At 42.8% G+C, this 19,648-nt stretch overlaps 1 protein-coding gene across 2 annotated transcripts in view; it reads right to left on the minus strand.

Moving 5' to 3' along the window:
• Positions 1 to 18,528, minus strand: part of CEP41 (centrosomal protein 41) — a 44,904-nt gene extending 26,376 nt beyond the window's left edge. The window contains exons 1-2 of one of the 2 annotated variants that reach the window (XM_042924734.1): positions 18,301 to 18,528; positions 4,690 to 4,753 (exon numbers count right to left, since the gene is read on the minus strand). In XM_042924734.1, coding sequence (XP_042780668.1) covers positions 4,690 to 4,753; positions 18,301 to 18,333 — 97 coding nt within the window. In that variant the 5' untranslated portion in view covers positions 18,334 to 18,528. Of the gene's footprint in view, positions 1 to 4,689; positions 4,754 to 17,849; positions 18,131 to 18,300 lie in introns of those variants that run through there. The other variant, XM_042924728.1, reaches the window with a different exon arrangement.
• Between the last annotated feature and the right edge of the window lie 1,120 nt (positions 18,529 to 19,648).

The following is a 19,648-nucleotide window of genomic DNA, read 5'->3' on the forward strand; positions in this document are numbered from 1 at the left end:
ATGGGAAATTCTCACAAAAATAGGAATAGGAGGAAACTTCCTCAGACAAATATATGGCTCACACTGTACCTGATGATGAAAGACTGAATGCTTTCCCCCTAAGATCAGGAAAAAGACAAGGATGTTCACTCTTAACATTATTTGACATAATTCTGGAAGTCCTAGCCAGTGCAATAAAGCAATAACAGGAAATAAAAGACATGTACAGACTGGCAAGGAGAAATAAAACTATTCTTTTTTTGTAGATGACATCATCATCTACATAGGAAAGCCCAAGGAATCTACCAAAAGACCCCAAACAAACAAACAAACAAAACTCCTTTTGTACTTAATAAGTGAATTTAGCAAAGTCCCAGGATTCAAGAGAAACATACAAAAATTAGCTGTATTTCTGTATGTTAGCAATGAACACAGTAACACCAAAATTAGAAATACAATACCATTTACAACTGCTCAAAAAAAGAAAAAAGAATACTTAGGTGTAAATCTAACAAAACCTGCACAGGACCCTTATGCTGAAAACTACAGTATTGATGAAAGAAACCAAAGAAGATCTAAATAAATGGAGAGACATATAGTAGTCTCCCTTTATCCTCAGGGGATATGTTCCAAGACCCCTCCCCTCAGTGGACACCAGGAACCATATATAGGTACTGAACCCTATATATACACTATGTTTTTCTATACATACATACCTATTATAAAGTTTAATTTATAAATTAGGCACAGTAAGAATTTAACAACAATAACTAATAATAAAAGAGAACGATTATAATACATACTATGATAGAAGTTATGTGAAAATGGTCTCTCTCTGTTTCTCAAAATAGCTTATATCCTTGGGCGCCTGGGTGGCTCAGTCGGTTACGTGCCCCACTTCTGCTCAGGTCACGATCTCAAGTTTGCGAGTTTGAGCCCCCCGTCGGGCTCTGCGCTGACAGCTCGGAGCCTGGAGCCTGCTTCAGATTCTGTGTCTCCCCATCTCAATTCCTCTCCCCAACTTGTCCTCTCTCTCTCTCTCTCCCTCTCTCTCTCAAAAATAAAAGAAACAAAAAGAAATATCTTCTACCCTCCTTCTTGTGATGACGTGAGATAATACAATGCATGATGAGAAGAAGTGAGGTGAATGACACAGGGGCTGCGACGTGGCATGAAACTACTATTGACCTTCTGAGATACGTCAGGAAGAGGAACACCTGCTTCCGGACCGCGGATGACTCTGGGTAACCGACACGGTGGGAAATGAGATCTCAGAGAAGTGGGGGGACCACCGTCCCCTAGTAATGGGTTGGCAGACTCAACATAGCAAAGGTGTCCATTCATCCTAAATTGATATACAGGTTTAACGCAACTCCTATCAAAGTCAGAGCAATGCTTTTTTGTACATGTAGATGAGATTATTCTAACACGTACACGGGGAGGCAAAGGAATTAGAATAGCTAAAATAATTTGTAAAGAAAAATAACGTGGGGGTAATCGGTCTAACCAATTTTAAGCATCAAATTTACCATAGGGCTACAGTAACCAAGACTGAGATACTGGCAGAGGGACAGACACATAGGTCAGTGGCACAGAATAAAGAACCCCAAAATAGATCCGCATAAATAGGCCAAACTGGCTTCTGATAAAGGTGAACATACAATTCAATGGAGGAAAGGCAGCCTTTTAACAAATGGTGCTAGAGCAGCTGGACATCCATCCATAAGCAAAAAGTTAATCCTTATCTAAGTTGCACATCTTATGTAGAAATTACCTCAAGGTGCATCACGGACTTAACTGTAAAACCTAAAACTATAAAACTTTTAGGAAAAAAGCACGATAGAAAAATCTCTGGGATCCGGTCTCGGTAAAGAGTTCTTCGATTTGACAGCAAAAGCAGGATGCAAAACAGGAGACACCGATAAACTGGACTTCGCCACAATTACAAACTTCTGCCCGTCAGAAGGCCCTGTAAGGAGAACGGAAAGGCAAACTACAGACTGGAAGAAAATATGTGCCATCCATCCAACAAAAGGCCTGGTCGCTAGAATACACGAGGAATATTCAACACTCAAGTTAAAAAGCAAACAATCCACTCAGAACACAGGCAAAGGACATGAACAGATATTTCACCGAAGAAGACACACAGATGGCAAATGCAAATCAAAACCGCAATGAGACACCGCTGCTCGTCTATCAGAATGGCTAAAATTAAAAATGGCAACACCACCAAATGCGGGCGAGGATGTGGAGAAACTGGAGCATTCAGTCATCGCTGGTAAGAATGTAAAACGGGGTAGCTCTTCTGGAAAACGGTTTGGCAGTTTCTTAGAGACCTGCAAACGCAACTATCATCCGACCCAGGAGTTGCGCCTGTGGGCATTTATCCCAGAGAAACGCAGACTTAAATTCACCAAAAAAAATCAAGACATGGATGTTTATAGCACCCTTATTTGTAACAGTCAAAAAGCTGGAAACAGTCCAGATGTCCCTCAACAGATAAATGGTTAAACTGTGGCACATCCATACCAGGGAATACTACTCAGTAATAAAAAGGTATAAACCAATAAATGCAGCAACCGGAATGAATCTCCAGAGAATTATGCTGCGTGCAAAGCCAATTAAACAAAAAAAGTTCCATATTGTATGATTCCATATATATGGCATTTGTGAAATGACAAAAACTATAGAAATGGAGAACAGATCTGTGGTTATCAGGGGTTAAGGAGGGACTGAGGGTAGAAAGTGGGTGGTGATGTCTTTAAAAGGGCAACAAGAGGGACCCTCGTGGTGAAGGAAATGTTCGGTATCTAGACTTGTATGTATCAATGTCAGTATCAGGGCTGTGATACTGCAGGATAGTTTCCGTTAAGATGTTACTATGGGAAACTGGGTTAAGGGTACATGGAATCTCTCTGTATTATTTCTTAAAATTCCATCTGAATCCATAATCGCTTCAAAATAAAAGGTTTAATTAGCAAAAACACTAGTTTAAAAACCCGACGATATGAAAGGACACAGGCAATTACTATGTATTATAAAAAGCAGACTTGAGTCTCTCAGTTTCAAAAAAAATTGAAATTACTATCAGGTACTACTATTAGGTCAAATTTTGCTTATGACTTGGGGAGTTGAAGGGAAAGAAATGGGTTTTCATTTCTGTCAATTTCCAGGAGAAAAAAAACGCGAAGATACAGACAAATCTGTGTATCTGAGGTAAACCTCAGGTCTCAACACTTTTAATTTTAAGAAGGGTCCAAAAGAAATGCATTCCTTTATAGCTGTCTTTGAAATATTGTTTGGACTCCTCAGAAAAAATATGGCGTCCTTCACAGAATAGCTTATTCCAGAAGGGTGGGTCACAGCTGCAGTTAAAGGGGAGACAGGAAGACACGGAGGAGTTGAAGGCATTCGTGGTAGAAGGAATGAGGCTGGGGGGGGAGGGGGGAGGTGGGACAGCTGGCCTAAGGGACAACGGCCAGGACTTCACACCAGATCCCCTGGTGTGCCATCGACTTCCTCACCCTGCATTCCAATCCTAGTTCTGTCTCCTGTATTGAACATCAAGCAAATCACATCATCTCTGTGCCTCAATTTCAAGCAAATCACATCACCTCCGTGCCTCAATTTCAAGCAAATCACATCATCTCCGTGCCTCAATTTCCTCCTCCTCAAAAATGGAGCTAAAAGTTTCTACCTCCTGTCAAACAGGATATTTGCAAGGATAAGTATCTGTACAGCCTGGAAATGTTTGAAAGAAAGGTCCCAAGAAATAGTATCTGCAAATGTGGTTCATTTAGAACATTCAACTGAAAGTCTATTTTATATGGGGAAACCTGCATAATGGAAGACAGTAATTTTGAAGGAGACTGGTGAAAGGGAAAGACAAAATGAATGAGCTTTAAACCCAGTCGGTAGCTCATCCGTATTTCCTCAGTTGTCCTCAGGTTACTGATGGCAAATTCAGCACTGCCCAAGCCATGTGGTGCCCCAATCCACCAGCAAAACCATCTTACTAGAACGGATTGTCCATAGCAGACGTTAAAGGATTGGAAAACGAAACAATTAAGAAACCAAAATCTCACAAGACTGCAAATCCACTAGGGACCTAAGCAGTGGTCTGCATCGTGGCACTGAAAAATGTTAAGAGCATGGAAATAAGCAGCGATGCGACTCTTCATTTCGTTTTACCTGAAGCACTAATTGAATTTTGCCCGGTATTCTAGTGACTCACTCAAGTCTGTCTGCCTGCACTTGAATCTAAGCTCTCTGATTGCAAAAGTCACAAGTCGCACTCATCTATGTCCCACAGTCCATAACTTTGCGTGTGGTCGGCGCTCAGCGACTACTGAATTGAACACATGCTCACAAATATTATCTCCCACTCCTAGCTTGAAGGAATATACTTAAGTTGTTCCAAAGCAGAGGCCGACCCCCTGGTATTTAGCTTCAGCCTTGTTAACTTATCGAACAACGTTCTTTATCAGTTTCTCAATTTATCATAAGCTAAGGTCTGTAAGTGGAAATTTTTACTGATGATCTGGGGGGGGGGGGGGGGAAGGTTTTAAAGAGAAATTCTGAGCCCAGAAGGACATGGGGCAGGACAATGAGAAACTTTGCGCTTTGACTGATATCAGGCATAACAGCCTGCTTCTTATCAATAATTATCGGATTTTTAAAAAAAGTTTTAATTTTCTAGTATTTACTCACCAGTATCCAGTCTTGACTTGATATGCTGATACCTTGGGTTTTGTGGTATTCTTTTGGTTAGATACTAAAAAATAAGAAAATTCACAAATTAATCAGGTTAGTGTAAAAATAAGGGTGACAAAGGTGGGAAAGAGTCAGATACTTAAAAAACAGAACAGGTGATAAAATTTCATCAAATTTAATGATTTTTTAAACATTTATTTATTTATTTTGAGAGAGAGAGAAACAGGAGGGGCAGAGAGAGAGAGAGAGAGAGAGAGAATCCCAAGTAGAGTCCGCACCGTCAGCCCAGAGCCCAATGTGGGGCTCGAACTCATGAACTGTGAGATTGTGACCTAAGCCGAACCAAGATACGATGCTTAACCGACTGAGCCACCCAGGCACCCCAAATTTTATCAAATTTAAAGAAGGAAAGAGCCCTAGAGGTCCAACTGTCCATTCAATCTAGGACTCTTCGCCACAGCATTTCCATAGGTGAGAATGGTTATCTTGTTTCCGTCAAAATATTTTCATTTTTTGTCAAAATAATCTCATGGCACTATACAATTAGGAAGAAAAAAAAAAAAACCTCGTAAAAATTATTTCTGACATTGAGCCCAAACTAGTCTCCCTTTAGTTCCATCCAGTCCACTGTCACAACCCTGAACGAGACACCCTCCACCCCCGCCTCAAGAGATCTGTTCAAATAACTAAAGGCAGCTCTCTGGTCCTTCTTTTTTAGTTTTACTCTTGGTATGATGAGGCCATCTCCTCTGGACACCCTTTAGATTTTTCTCCACATCTCCCCTAAAAAGTAGCTTTTGGACCCAGACCTGAGCACGGCGCCCAGATGCTACTGGGCCGGGACCCTGTTTGGCAGTCCTCCCCTGCTGCTTGCCTGGAGTCTGACGCTCCACCGGTGGCATTGCGATGGCATCTGCTCTCGGGGCCACTGAGGCTCATCATGGGCCCAGGGTAAGTTTGTGGTCATCAGAGAATGCCTAGGTCAGGTCTCCCTTGTCCTGTACTCTGGGAGGGACCTCTAAATCCAAGCACAAGACCTTTACCCATATTAAGTTTCACTGGCATTTGCGAAAGCCATCCAAGTGAGGGAAGGCTAGTGAATCGACATTTCAAGATCTAGATTTCTTGGGACGCCTGGGTGGCTCGGTAGGTAAAGCATCTGACTCTTGGTTTCGCTCAGGTCCTGATCTCACAGATTGTGGGTTCGGGCCCCACATCAGGCTCTGTGCTGACAGCATGGAGCCTGCTTGGGATTCTCTCCCTCTCCCTCTCTCTGCACCTCCCCTGCTCGCTTGCTCGCTCTCTCTCAAAATAAATAAATAAACAAAAAAAAAAAAAAGATCTCGCTTTCTCGCTCAGGCTTTTTTCTGGTCTACAAGTATGAAAATCGTATGTTCAGTCACAGGTAGCTGTGGAATATGAAATTAAAACTGTTTAATACGTTTCTGGCTTCATCTTCTGCCACTCTCACACCTGACTCTATGTTAGTGTTGCCCGAGTGTTCCCTTAATGTGCTGCACTCCCTCAGATCCTCAGGCTTAGCAAATGTCTGCCTAGAATGCCTTTCCTCGACTTGTCCTTGGGCAAAACCTTACTTCCTCTGTAAGGTGTCCAAGGGGGAATTGGGCATTTCCTCTCCCAGGCTCCCAGAGTACCCTGTACCATTGTTCACACCCCACCCTTCTCTATCTGCCCTTGGAGGCAGGGACAAAGACGTACTCATATCTGTGTACACCCAGGACCTAGTACGTGGTAGGCACATTTATTGAGATGCAGTCAACAAATGAATATCTAGAATGCAAAGTATATTACAGTAACTACCTGGTTCCTTGGAAGGGAACACCAAACTTTATTATTATTTCTTGAGATTATTTTTATGTATTTATTTTTTTTAAGTAATCTCTACATCCAGTGTGGGGCTTGAACTCATGATCCCAAGATTAGGAGTTGTGTGCTTTATCGACCAAAGAAAAAAAAAAATCAGGTGGAGAACTAAAATTTAAAACCCCCATCATATGCTCTTGAAAACACAGTTAACTACAGCATGTCCTGTTGGCCAGAGTTTTGGATTTCAGAGACCAGGAAGAATTTCTAAGAACTGGGGGCACCCATAGAGAATTATCAACTTCTAATTTTGCCAAGAATGGTCTTTTATTGTTATTAAAAAAAACTCAGGACATTGTCTCTGGTTTTCATTTCACTCTAGGGAAGTAAAACCTTTGTCCTGAATGCTTAGCATTGGGCCTCAGATGTGTGTGTGGAACCCCTAAGCTTTTTCATCCTTAGAGAAAGCCTGGAGAGCCCCCGTTTCCATCTGACCAGTAATCTACTGTCTTTAAGACAAACTGACTCTAACACCAATTCCAACTCCGGAATTCCTAGATGAAGACGGAGAAGATTCTTAAGCGAGAGAAGGGAAATATTTAAAGACTAAAAGGGGGAACTTTAGGGCAAGATATCCCAGAAGAAGACAATATCATAGCAAAACAAAACGAAACATCAAAAAAAAAAAAAAAAACCCAAAAACCAGGGAAAACATGTGTCTGGTAAATTGAGTCAAGAAAAGCTAATAGTAGAATTCAGTTATCTTAGGCTAAGGGATTTTGTTTTCATTTTTTTCTGTACTCTGTATTTTTATAATTTCTATATGCTATTTCCTGTTTTTACTTTTGTTTTGTTTTGTTTTCTGCTAGTTTCCTAGCAAAGTGTCTTTTGAAAAACTCCAGGCTAGTCTCTGCTGAACCAAGGGGATTTGTCCATACCTAAGCCAACATAGCTAAGAAGTGAGGGTGTCTCTGGGGACCAGGTGTGGTGGCAGCAGAATGATGGGGGGGGAGTGTGGACAGCTGCAGTCGCTGGGCCCCTCCCGCCCCCGGTTTTCCCTTACATAGACTAATGAGAAATCCATATGCTGCAGTAGAAAAATGTAGTGTCTCTTTTCCATTTTCCCAATTTGGTCCAACTTCTCGTTCCTGGCTTTCGAGTGCCAACCACAACGCAAAACTCTAAGGAGACCATCACAGACTTTATGGAACTTTCATACTTTTTTCCTTAAAATTCTTGTTTTGGGGGTGACTGTTTCTTGACCTACTGACCAACTGGCTTTTTTTTTTTTTTCAATTATATAAACAGGATGGAATGGTGGAAAATGAAAGAGCTGAGAAAAGTTCTTTCAAGAAGGACTATTCATTCATTCATTCATTCATTCATTCAACAAAGCCTTATTGAGCACCAACCCTTCAGCAGACATTTACTGGGTGTCTACTAGGAGTGAGCCGCCATGCTAAGCACACAGAGCCCTCCAGCTCTCAGTGGTGCTGGGAAGAAAGACAAGTGAACAAAGACAAGTGACCAAAAGAGTCAAGAACTGTGTCCTGAGCCATGACTTCCAGGCTGAAATCTGAGGGCTAAGAAAATGAGTCAAGCTAAAGGAGCGGTAGGTGGAAGGTGGGGTTTCTGGCAACTGGTAGACCTGGAGCATAGGGGGCAACATGGGGTCAGATGAGACTGAAGAAGCGGGTGGGGGGGGGGGGTGGCGTTCATAAAGGGCCTTGTATCCACCCATGCTAAGGAACCTGGATTTTTTTCCCTGTAGATGACTATCCTTAAATGGGCAATTTTGCTGCCCCCCTGCTCCCGGGGACAACAGTCAATGTCTGAACACCTTTTAGGTGGGTGGTGGCTGTGGTGGGGAGGCTACCGGTATCCAGTGAGTAGAAGCCAGAGATGCTGCGAAACACCCTACAATGACAGTCCCCCACAGCAAAGAATTAGCTGGCCCAAAATGTCAATAGTGCTAAAGTTGAGAAACCTTAGTGTAGACGATTGGGGAGTTACTGAAGAAAATAAGAAGAAGTGATGGGATTATATTTCCATTTTAGAAAGCTCATTCTGGCAGCATTCTGGAGAGCTAATAGGATCATAGTCGAGGATGGGGGCACAAAGATCAATTAAGAGGTAGGTGTGCTAAGAAGATCTATGATGCTAAGAAGGTGGCAGTAGAGATGAGGAAGAGGAGACAGCCTCAAGATGTAAAATCAGTAAGATGGAAAACTGACTGGTATAACAGGGTGAGGACAGTGTTACCATCCTCCAAAAAAGGGAATTAAGGAGGAAGCACACATTGAAAAACATGAGGTTTCTCATGTTGAGGCATGTTCAATGTGACATAATCTGTGGGTTATCCAAGACGGAAATGGTGAGCTGGCTATTTGGGTCTGGAGATCAGGAGATCTGGGGTTGCAGAAAGAAGGTTTGGTGATTGTCAGCATAAAGGCAGCAGGGGAAGCCATAGGAATGGACAAAATCACCATCAGGGACCGTTTGAGATGAAACAGCCCAGCACTTAAGGTCTGGTAGAGAAAAGCACCATGTTTGAGACTCACGAGAGGCCAGAAGAAAGTGGGTCATGAAAATTAAAGAAGAGTTTCAGGAAGAAGGGAGTGGTCAACAGTGATCGATGCTGTCAAGTCCAAGAACAAGAGGTCAAACATGAACAAGTGAGCAAGAATGAAGGCCAAGTAAGAGAATAACAAAGTAAATTTGGATTGAACAAACCAGAACGTTGTTGCCCTGGTGGAAGAGGTTACAGTAAATTGACAGAAGCAGAAGCAAAACAGCAGGTTGTATGAGACGGGGAGGGAGGAAAACACAGGATAGTAGCCAGATGGCTTTTTTTTTCCCCCTTGAGAGTTGCTAAGGGATAAGTTTTTCTTGTTGATTTGTTTTGTTTTGGAAGAAAGGAGAGATTTGAGGATGTTTAGAGGCTAGATAATAGAAGTTGGAAATGGAGCAAGAAGGTATGGAAATGAGGGAGTGGCAGAGGATGAGGCCCGGAGCCCAGGCAGAAGGCTCAGCTCTGGATACTGGCTATGTATTCAAGATAAAGATACCAGATAGGCGATCACAATGAAGTTCCTCGGGAGGAGGGAGGAAGCTAAGAAAGTTCATGTTTGTGATATGATCAGGGCTCTTGGAGAGCAATCAAAAATGTCAAAGACTCTTTGAGGGCTTACATCTCTAGAAAGGACCAAAGATAATGTCCTCCCCGTGTGGCCATGCCTCCCCAGCTACTTCACTTCCACTCTGCTTCCAAGACCCAGCACAAACATGTCTTCCAAGAAGATTCCTCTGAAGGTCTCAGTCAGATGGACATCTATTCCCTACCTGGACTGTCATGGCTCTTTGTACTAATCGTGATTACTCCTTGCTTCCGGCACTTGGGACATGGCTCTACCTTCCAGATCTCTGCACCTGCTGTGAGGCCTCGCACCAGCAAGAGCAGTCAGGACTGCCTAATGGATGGAGATGGTTCTCACACCTGAGCAACACACAGCATGCGTGTCAGCACCACACGACAGCCCTGGGAGTCTGAGGCAAAGGGAGCACTCACACACGGCTGGGGGATGTGGGAGACTTTGCGGGAGAAATGGCACCGGAGCTGTGTCTCAAGGGTTGAACTTCTATGGATACGATGAGAGAGGAAACAGGTGGAAAAAGCATTCTGAGTGGAGGCAATTCTAATAGCAAAGCCACTTTAAAAGCAAGTGTAAAGAACAGCATGTTTTCGATTTGCGAAAGAAGGTACAACAACCGTAATGAAGGCAGCCGATGCTAACATTTATTGAACACTTAACCATGTTGTCAGGCACTCGACTAAGCATTTTACCTACATTATCTCATTTAATCGTCACAACAGCCTGTGAAGTAGACACCAGCATTATCTTCATCATACATAGTAGGAAAACGGGCACAAAGTGGAGTGACCTCTCGAGGTTACTCAGCGGGTGAGAAGGATGGAACCTGGATCGAAACTGGGTCGTCTGGCTCCAGAGCCTCCACTCTTCCACACTCATTCCAGGGTTCTGAAAATCAGATCCTCTGATGGATTTTTGATAGTCCATGAGTCCTGTGAAACTACGCAAAATTTTGTGTGTGTGTGCATTTTTATGGGGAAGGGGGTCCTTGTTTTCACCAAATTTGCAAAGAGATTTGTGACCTAAAAAGGGTTAAGAACCAGGGGTATATGAAATCCTGTGCTGTCTGGTGGGACCATGGATAGGCAGGCTCCAAGTAGAGAACCCTGAATGTAGACGAAGGGCCTGGAGTAGGCCCTGAAGACAATGGAAGGTACCAAAAATACTGAGCTGTGAGCCACATAATTGCAAGGGTATTTTGGCAGATTACTAACACACAGTTTATGAATCCATGGATGTTGGAGAGGAAGGGAGAAGTATGAGAATCAACAATGGGATTTTTCTGAAGGAAAATCACTAGAAAACGAGTGACATTGTCTGAATCTCAAATCATTCAAACACGAATGAGCTCTTCTGACTTCCCACCTCTCTCAAAATGGAACTCACAAGGTTGGTTGTATTTCAATGGCAACGTATGTAGTAAGATTTCCCTTTAAAGGATTTTTAAAAATTCCATTATACATTTTGTTCAGAATTTCCCTATTTATCTCCTTTGTATAGACAGGAGGTCCATCAAATGAAGGAAATGAATTCCATCTTGAAAAGAGCCTCATTTAAGGCAATCTCGCACTTAACATAGGTCTTTTAAAGAACTTTTTTTTTTAAATGGGAGTTTGGATCTGGCCCAATTCTACTGATCTCAAACACTAACCTGGACCCTGTATGCACATGCAGCAGCCCCTACTTTGCCAGCAGCTACTACCTATGGCTGATTGTACTTCTCAAGATGTTTGCAACAGAATTTCCCATCTCACTTACACTGTGATGTTGAGACTCCTCCCATGGTGGGGTGGGGCCAAAGTCTCCATCCCCAGCCCCACTGGAATCTGGATGGGCTAGTGAGTGTGATGGAAGTGCTGCCTTATGACTTCTGAGGCTCGATCCTAAAAGGCAATACAGCTTCCACCTACCTGTCCTGGGACATCTGTTCTTGGAATCCAGCTACCATGTTGTGAGAAAGGCCAAGCCACACGGAAAAGGCCATGTGTAGGTAGTATGGCTGACAGCCCCAACTGAGGGCCTAGCCAACAGACTGTAATCAATGGCCTTGAAGAAGCCTTCAAGTTAGCTCTAGCCCTAGCTTCTGTCTGCCTGAAAAACCACAAGAGATCCCAAATGAGAAGTGCCTAGTCGAGCCTGGTCAGCCTCCAGGACCATAAGAGATCATAATAAAATGACTATTATTTTAAGCCACTAAACATGGGGTGATTCATGAGGAATCAATCTATAATCGGAACATATATTCCCATATATAATTGGAACACTCTCCCCTCCCCCCTTCCTTTCTAGCTAAGCAACTTGGGTGGGGCGGGGGGGGGGGGACCCTTACACTGGGTATCTGCACTTTACTCCTCTATCTATTGCATTGCAACATGGCTACCGTCCCCACTATTCTACTATGGTTCCTATGGCAGCTGGCCAACATCAGAGATCCCCTGATTGCTGAAAAATGGCTCCTTTTCATTCTTTAACTCACTTGACCTTTCTGTACCATTTGACACTGCTATACAGCCCCACCTTCTTCAGTTTCCACTCCCTTGGCTTCAGTGATACCTCTCTCCCCTGATTCTCCAATGACACATAGATCATTTCTGTCAGTCAGTCATTGAAGCACCATGTTCGCCAGGATTCCATCTTCTCAATCTATAGCTTCTCTGTGGGCCAAACACTTAGGTTGAATTCCATTTGTATGCTTCTGATATCCAAATAGGGAACTGTAGCCTGACTTCTCCTCCCAGCTCAGCCATATATTCATGTACTCATTCAACAAATGTTTATTTGCATGCCAGGCAGTGCGACGATGCATACAAGTTTATGTTCTTGTAAGTATGCCAGAAGTAAACAAATAAATAATTACAGATTACAAATAAAATAATTACAGATCACGATCTACTGGATGAAGATAGCATATTGAACACAGGCCTTTAATTTCACTTCCTTCCCAAACCTCAATTTTGTCTTCTATTTTAAGGACATAAAGCCCAAAAAACCAGAGAGAGTGGGAGAAGGTACAGCAATAGATTTTTGAAGTCTAGAAAGCAGATCAACAAAGGAAAATGACTTGACTGATTCAAGAAAATCAAAGGGAAGGCCAAGAACAATTCTTAAAAGGCTTAGGAAGTGACAGCTCCAGGCACCTCCAGAAGTGGGGAGTAAAAGGAGGGGCTGAAATAAGGAAGATTATTTGAAGGCTGATTGAAAAACAACTGGATCTCCAAATCCCTATCCCCTGTGTGCCCCTGAGTGACCTCTCCTCCTCCACCATGGCAGATCTCTATAGATTTATTCCCTGAAAAGAGTTTCTGGACTGGGAGGTATCCAGACAGAGAAAGGCAGAGATATCATTACTGAAAATAGGGGCATTAAGTGAATGATGCATACTAATGTTGAAATTTAGCTCCTAGCTCTAATTCCTCCAGGAATTCAGTTAGGCTTTTATTTTCAGGAGACTGGAGGAATTCTCTGAGCAAAATAACCAGCCCAAGAGGAAAGAGCTGAACCTACAGATTTGGGAGGATAGTTCCCCAAATCATGGCCCAGTGAGATCTTCCTGTAGTTAGGCTCACCATCAGCAAGTCCCTCTCAAATATACAGATTCAAATCACCTGTTTAAGTTTCCTTCTCAAACCATAAATTAATAATTTAGGATTATTTATTAAATTATGTATTAAATTAAAGAAGCCTGAGAACATGGCTATGAAGTGAATTGTGTCTCTCCCCCCGCCCCACCCCCAAATTCATCGCAATGTTCTCAGGCTTCTTTTAATTCTAAATTATTAATTTATGTTTGGGGGTTATATTGAAGCCCTAATTCCCAATGTAACTGTATTTGGAGGCGGGGCCTTTTGGAGGTAATTAAGGTTAAATGAGGTCATAAGGGTGGGGCACAAGTGTAATAGGCTTAGTGTCCTTATAAACAAAGACACCAAAAGAGCTCTCTCCCCTCTGCACAGGGCACACAGAAAGAAATCTAGTGAACACAGTGAGAAGGCAGTCATCTACAAGGCAAGAAAGACCTCTCACTAGAAACTAAACTGGCCAGCACCTTGATCCTGAACTTCCCAGCACTCCAAAACTACCAGAAATAAATTTCTGTTGTTTAAGCAACCCAGTCTGTGACATTTTGTTATGGTGGCCTGAGTTGACTAGTACAAACATCTCCAACAAACCAAAAAGAAAAATTGCAATAGGGAGGAAATACACTATGCAGGGAAAAAAAATAGTTCAAAAAACTATCATTAGAGAAATGAAAACATATATCCACACAAAAACTTGTACATGAATATTCATAGTAACATCATTCATAATAGCTCCAAAGTAAAAACAACCCAAATGTCTATCAAAAAGAATAAAAGGAGTATGTCTACGCAAAGACTATTATCCAGTAATAAAAAGGAATGAAGTACTAACACATGATATAACATGGATGAACCTTTAAAACATTATGCTAAGTGAAAGAAACCAGTCACAAAAGACATTTTGCATGACTCCATTTATATGAAATGTAGACAATAGGCAGATCTACACGGAGTAGATTAGTGATTGTCAAGACTGGATGGGGAAGACAATGGGAAAATTGGGGAGTGATAGTTAAAGGTTACAGGATTTCTTTTTGGTGAAATGAAAATGTTCTGATCAATGATGATTGCACAACTCTGTGAATATATTAAAACCACTGAATTGTATACTTTAAATAGGTGAATTATATATATCTCATAATGCTGTTACTAAAAAATTAAAACTTGACAAATTAAAAAAATTTTAAAAACTTTAGCTCTACAACCATACCAAGTACTCACGTAAGCATTAAAAGAAAATAATTAAGTTGGGCTGTATTTGTCTGACATGGAAAGATCCCCAAGACTTATTGTTAAGTGCAAAAAGCAAGTCAAAAAGCCATATACCAAATGTTACAACATTTGGGTAAAACAAAACCACAAAATAAAATCCTCTCTCTTTACACACACAAGTGTGTGCGCACACACACAGACACAAATCCAGAGCAAAAGTTTTGGCAAAGATAACTGGAAAAAAATTATAAATAGTGATGTAGGAAAATTTTCCTACATATTTACAAAACTTTATAAATAGTACAGAATAAAATAAAGGCAGATAGAAACTCCAGGAAAAACAAAAAGTGGTAAGAAAGAAAATGTAACCATAATGATTACCGCTTTGGCAATAATCAACATTTACACAGTAACTAAAAAAACAAACACACAAACAAAACAACAGTAAAAAAAAATCCAATTAGAAATCAGGCAAAAGACAAAAACAGATATTTTGTTGAAGAAGATATTTAAATGGGAAATAAGCACGTGAGAAAAATGGAAGATGTTCAACCTCAGTATCCATTGGGGAAATGCAAATTGAGACCACTATGAGATGTCACAGTGCACCTATTAAAACAACTAAAATAAAAAATATCGACAATACCAGATGTTGCCAAGAATGTGCAAAAACTGAATCTCTCATACACTGGTGAGGAGAATGTAAAATGGTACAGTCACTCTGGAACATAGTTTCTAAAAAACTCATATACGCTCACATACTACCCAGCAACTACACTCCCAGGCCTCTATCCCAGAGAAATGAAAATGAACATCCATACAAACAGCTGTACCCAAAAGTTCGTCTCTTTGTTTATAATAGCCTCAAACTGAAAACAAGCAAAATATCCTACAATAAGTGAATGGGTAAACAAACTGTTATACATCCATGCCCCAGAATCCTAACCAGCAACAAAAAGGAACAAACTATTGCCATAAGCAACAACTTGGATGTGTCTCAAGGACATTAGTCTGAGTGAAAAAAAGCCAGTCTCAAAAGGTCACATATCGTGTGATCCCACTTATGTAACATTCTCAAATAACAAAATTACAGAAATGGAGAACACATTCGTGATTGCCAGCGGTTAAGATGAGGAGGAGGAAAGTGGATGGGACTAGGAAGGGATAGAACGAGGGAGATACCTGTGGTGATAGAATAGTTCTGTATTTTGATTACAAATATAAACCTGTGCAAATCTTGATTAAATCTACACGAGTGAAAAAACAGCCTAGCCTAGAACTATACATGTATTATATAACTGTCAATTTTATGGCTTTGATATTATACTATACTTACATAAAATATAATCAGTGGGGCAAAGCGGGTAAAATACATGGGACTGTACTGTTTTTGCAACTTCCTGTGAACCTATAGTTATTTCAAAATGAAAAGTTTTTTTTTTTTTTCAGATTTTATTACTTTTTTTTTTTTAGTGTTTATTTCTGAGAGTGAGAGAGAGAGAGCACACGCACATGCATGAACGACCAGGGAGCAGGGGAGGGACAGAGAGCTAGGGAGACAGAGGATCTAAAGCAGGCTCTGCACTGACAGCGAAGAGTCCAACACGGGGCTTGAACCCACAAACCGCGAGATCGTGACCCGAGCCAAAATCAAGAGTCGGATGCTAAACCAACTGAGCCACCCAGGCACCCCACAATAAAGTCTTTTATAAGGACGCAGCAGGGTCCAAAACAGAGCTCTTCAGAATTAAAAACATGATGGCAGAAATTAAATAGAAGGATTACAAGATAACGTTAAATAAACAATCTCCAAAAGAGGAAAAAGACCAAGAAGTGGAAAACAGGAAATAAAACTTAAGGAAATTAGAGAATCAGTCTTACAGAAGCAACATGAGAATAATGAATTCAAGCAAGAGAATGGAGACAGTGGGAAGAAGTCAACAACAAAATAATTCAACAAAATTTTACAGAATAGACATGAATTTCTGGTTCCCACCAAAATGAGTGAAAACAGACCCATAGCAAGGCATATCTTTGTGAGGCATAACACTGGAAACACAGAGAAGATTCTACAAGCTTCCAGAAAGGAAAAATCAAGTCACATACAAAGGAACACGTGGCTTTGGACTTCTCCACAGCCAACACTGGATGCTAGAAGACCACAATGTAATGTTTTCAAAACGCTGATGGTCTCCCACCAAGAATTCTATACTCGACCAAACTTGCAGGCAGATAAATGTGAAGGCAGAATAACAACATTTTCAGACATGCGTAACATTTTAGACAGAAATAAAAAATATTTATTCCGCATGCACTCTTTTTCAAGAAACTACTGGAAATTGTGCTCCACTGAAACAAGGAAATTGGACCTCTTCCTCTAGGACACAAATGGATGACCACACAGGGCATCTGTGCTTCTCTCCCCTACACTCCTCTAATCTCATCAAGGGTGTCAGCACCGATGGGTAGCCCCAGCTGGGAAACTAAGTCATCCATTCCACTCTCATTTCTCAAAGCTAATCATGAAGTCTTAACGACTTAATTCCCTAAATATTTTTCATTTCTGTCCCTAGTTCGATGGCCTTACTTTAAGTCTGTATCATAAATACCACCTATCTAATCTGCCTGTCTCCATTCCTGGCCTCCTCAAATCCTTTCTCCACAAAGCAGCTACAGCCATCGGCCTAAAATGCAAATCTGACCACATCGCTCAGTCACTTACAACTTCTCAAAGGTTTCTCAAATTCAGACCAGCAAGCAAGATAAATATGTGGCAAACTGCTGGTCTCCACACCTACCTCCCTGGCCTCCGTGGTAGAGATTATATTCGATCCTGGCATTCTCCTGCAGAGCCCAAACTTAGCCTCACAACTTTCTCAACCTAGCTCATAGATATCCACCGCGAAATGGAATGAATTGCGACTCCTGTTCCGTATAAAGGCCAAGTAACTTTAACGAGGCACAGGGGACCCTTCCAGAATTTACTCCTGCTTCTCTACAGGGGAACTGTCCACTCCCCCCGTTTCACACCTCCTCATCTTTGCTTATGCTATTCTATCTGGGACGCTCCCTCACCTGGCTCATCACCTTGCCATTTCATACCACCTCCAGGACCTTCTCTCACTTCCTTAAGTGAGTCCAATCTTTCCTCTGCGCTCTTTGAACTTGTTCCCAAACCACACTGTACTCAAATTGTTTACAGGTCTCCCTCACTAGGCTGCACTTACTAAAGGACAAATGCCTTGTCCTACTCTCTGTATTTCTAGCACCTACGGCGGTGTACGAGTCCCATAAACACTTGTTGAAATTAAATGCGCACAAATGCAGCAGGGTACTAGGGGTGAAACAGACAAGAAAGTAAAAGGTCCCATCGGGAAGAGGGTAAACTAACGTCATAGTTTGCTTCCTTTACACATGGCTTGATCTGCTTGTTCCTGCTCATCCTGTATCCCCAGAATCAGAAACGATGGCTCCTTTTGATTTTGCTCCTTTTAGGGTTCAGGGCGTTCATCTGCATGTTCGTTATACTGTGGAACTGCCACACCTAGACTGTAAGCCCTTTGAGGGAAGGGGCTGTGTCTTCGGGCACTTCGCTTCTCTGGGCGACAAATGGCGGGGTACAGCGAACGTTCGGGAGGGTGGTCTCTCACCACCTGATGCCGGACTTGGCTCGCAATCCCCCAGGCCCGCCCCGCCTCCCTCCGCTCTCCAGACCCCTCCTCACGGCGGCCGCCTCCCGCCTTCCGGCCGACGGAAGTCGCTAGCTGCTCTTCCCGGCCCACGTGGAGCCTTTTCCGGTGCGCCCGCCCCCTCCGGCTCTGCGATCGAGACCTGACCCTCACCTCGGGATTCCCAATGTGCCTCCGGACAGACATATCTGCTCCAACCGACCACGCCGGGATTCTAGCCTCGCCGGGAGCCTCTAACCCTAACTTCCTACCCCGACCACCTCTCTCGGCCGCCTCCTTACAACCTCTACTCCGATTGGCTTCCCTGCCCCGGCTAGCCAATGGAGGCTCTGTTTACTCTCTCTTTCCAGGGTCAAGGGGGAAGCGAGACGCCGCTCAGTGGTTGCCAGGGGCAACGGGGGGACGCCGGCTGCAGAGGCCTTTTGTGCTCTGGGCAAGGCCCGGCAGGCTGCTGCCTGAGAGCGGGAAGAGGGGCGTGGGGGGAGGGGCAGGCTGACGCCTGCGCGTGAGCGGCTATGCGGAGCCCGGGGGAGGGGGGGGAGGGGAGGGGCCCCAAGCAGGAATTGGTTAAGGGGGCTTTGGGGGGAAACAAGGAGCTAATGTGCAAGCACAGACATGGCACGGGCACTCTCCCCTCCTAAGGCCATCTTAAGCAAACATCTGGGCTACTTCTACAATAGGGAAAAGATATGAGACAGGGCTGTTCCTCAGGAATTGGAGAATCTGTAGTTTCTTATTTTCAGGTTAGGTTAATGTGCAAATCATGCGAAATATCATGCGTCAATACAGTAATTATTGTTGCCTTAAAAGCGCTTTAGCTACCTAGAGAATGGCAGCTTTAATTGCAAAGCGCACACACCATTCTGTGATTCATCATTCGCTTAACAAATATTTAATAAGCACCTTATGAGAAAAGCTCCAGTAGGTTTTGTGGAGGATGGGAGGATGACTAAGAACCAATCCCGTTGTCATGGAAACCATTGTGACTCCTGCCATCAGCTGCCACCTGTTCTTATTCCAGATCTGAAAATTAAGTCCCAGCCACCTTTACAAAACAATCACACACACAGTTTGACTTTGGCTCCAAAATGTCCCACCAAATCCATCAAAATTACTATTTACTTTTACATGGGAGAACAACACAGTAACCCTTTGTCCTTTGGTCGAAGTTGTTTTTCCAGGAATGGAGAAAGGTTACTCTGAACTGCTCATGTTCACTGGCTGTCTCTGCTTGTGCATAATAGCATGCAGCTGAGCTCCTTCAGGGTCTGTGCAGGCGACCCATTCAGCAACATGGCCTCACATGCCCTTGTCCTCTCAGACACTTCAGCGTTGCACCCTCAAGGCCACACCTTAAATCGTGTAGTCACTTATGGCTGCTTGACCTCCAGGATCTTAAGCTGGCCACAGCTGTCTCTTGCCCCTTCCTGCCTACTGAGTTTGTCTGAACTTTCCTAGCGTTCTCCAGTCTTTTAACCCCTCTAAAATCCCCAGTTTCTCA

Source organism: Panthera leo, chromosome A2 (genome assembly GCF_018350215.1).
Source record: "Panthera leo isolate Ple1 chromosome A2, P.leo_Ple1_pat1.1, whole genome shotgun sequence".
Lineage (NCBI taxonomy): Eukaryota > Metazoa > Chordata > Mammalia > Carnivora > Felidae > Panthera > Panthera leo.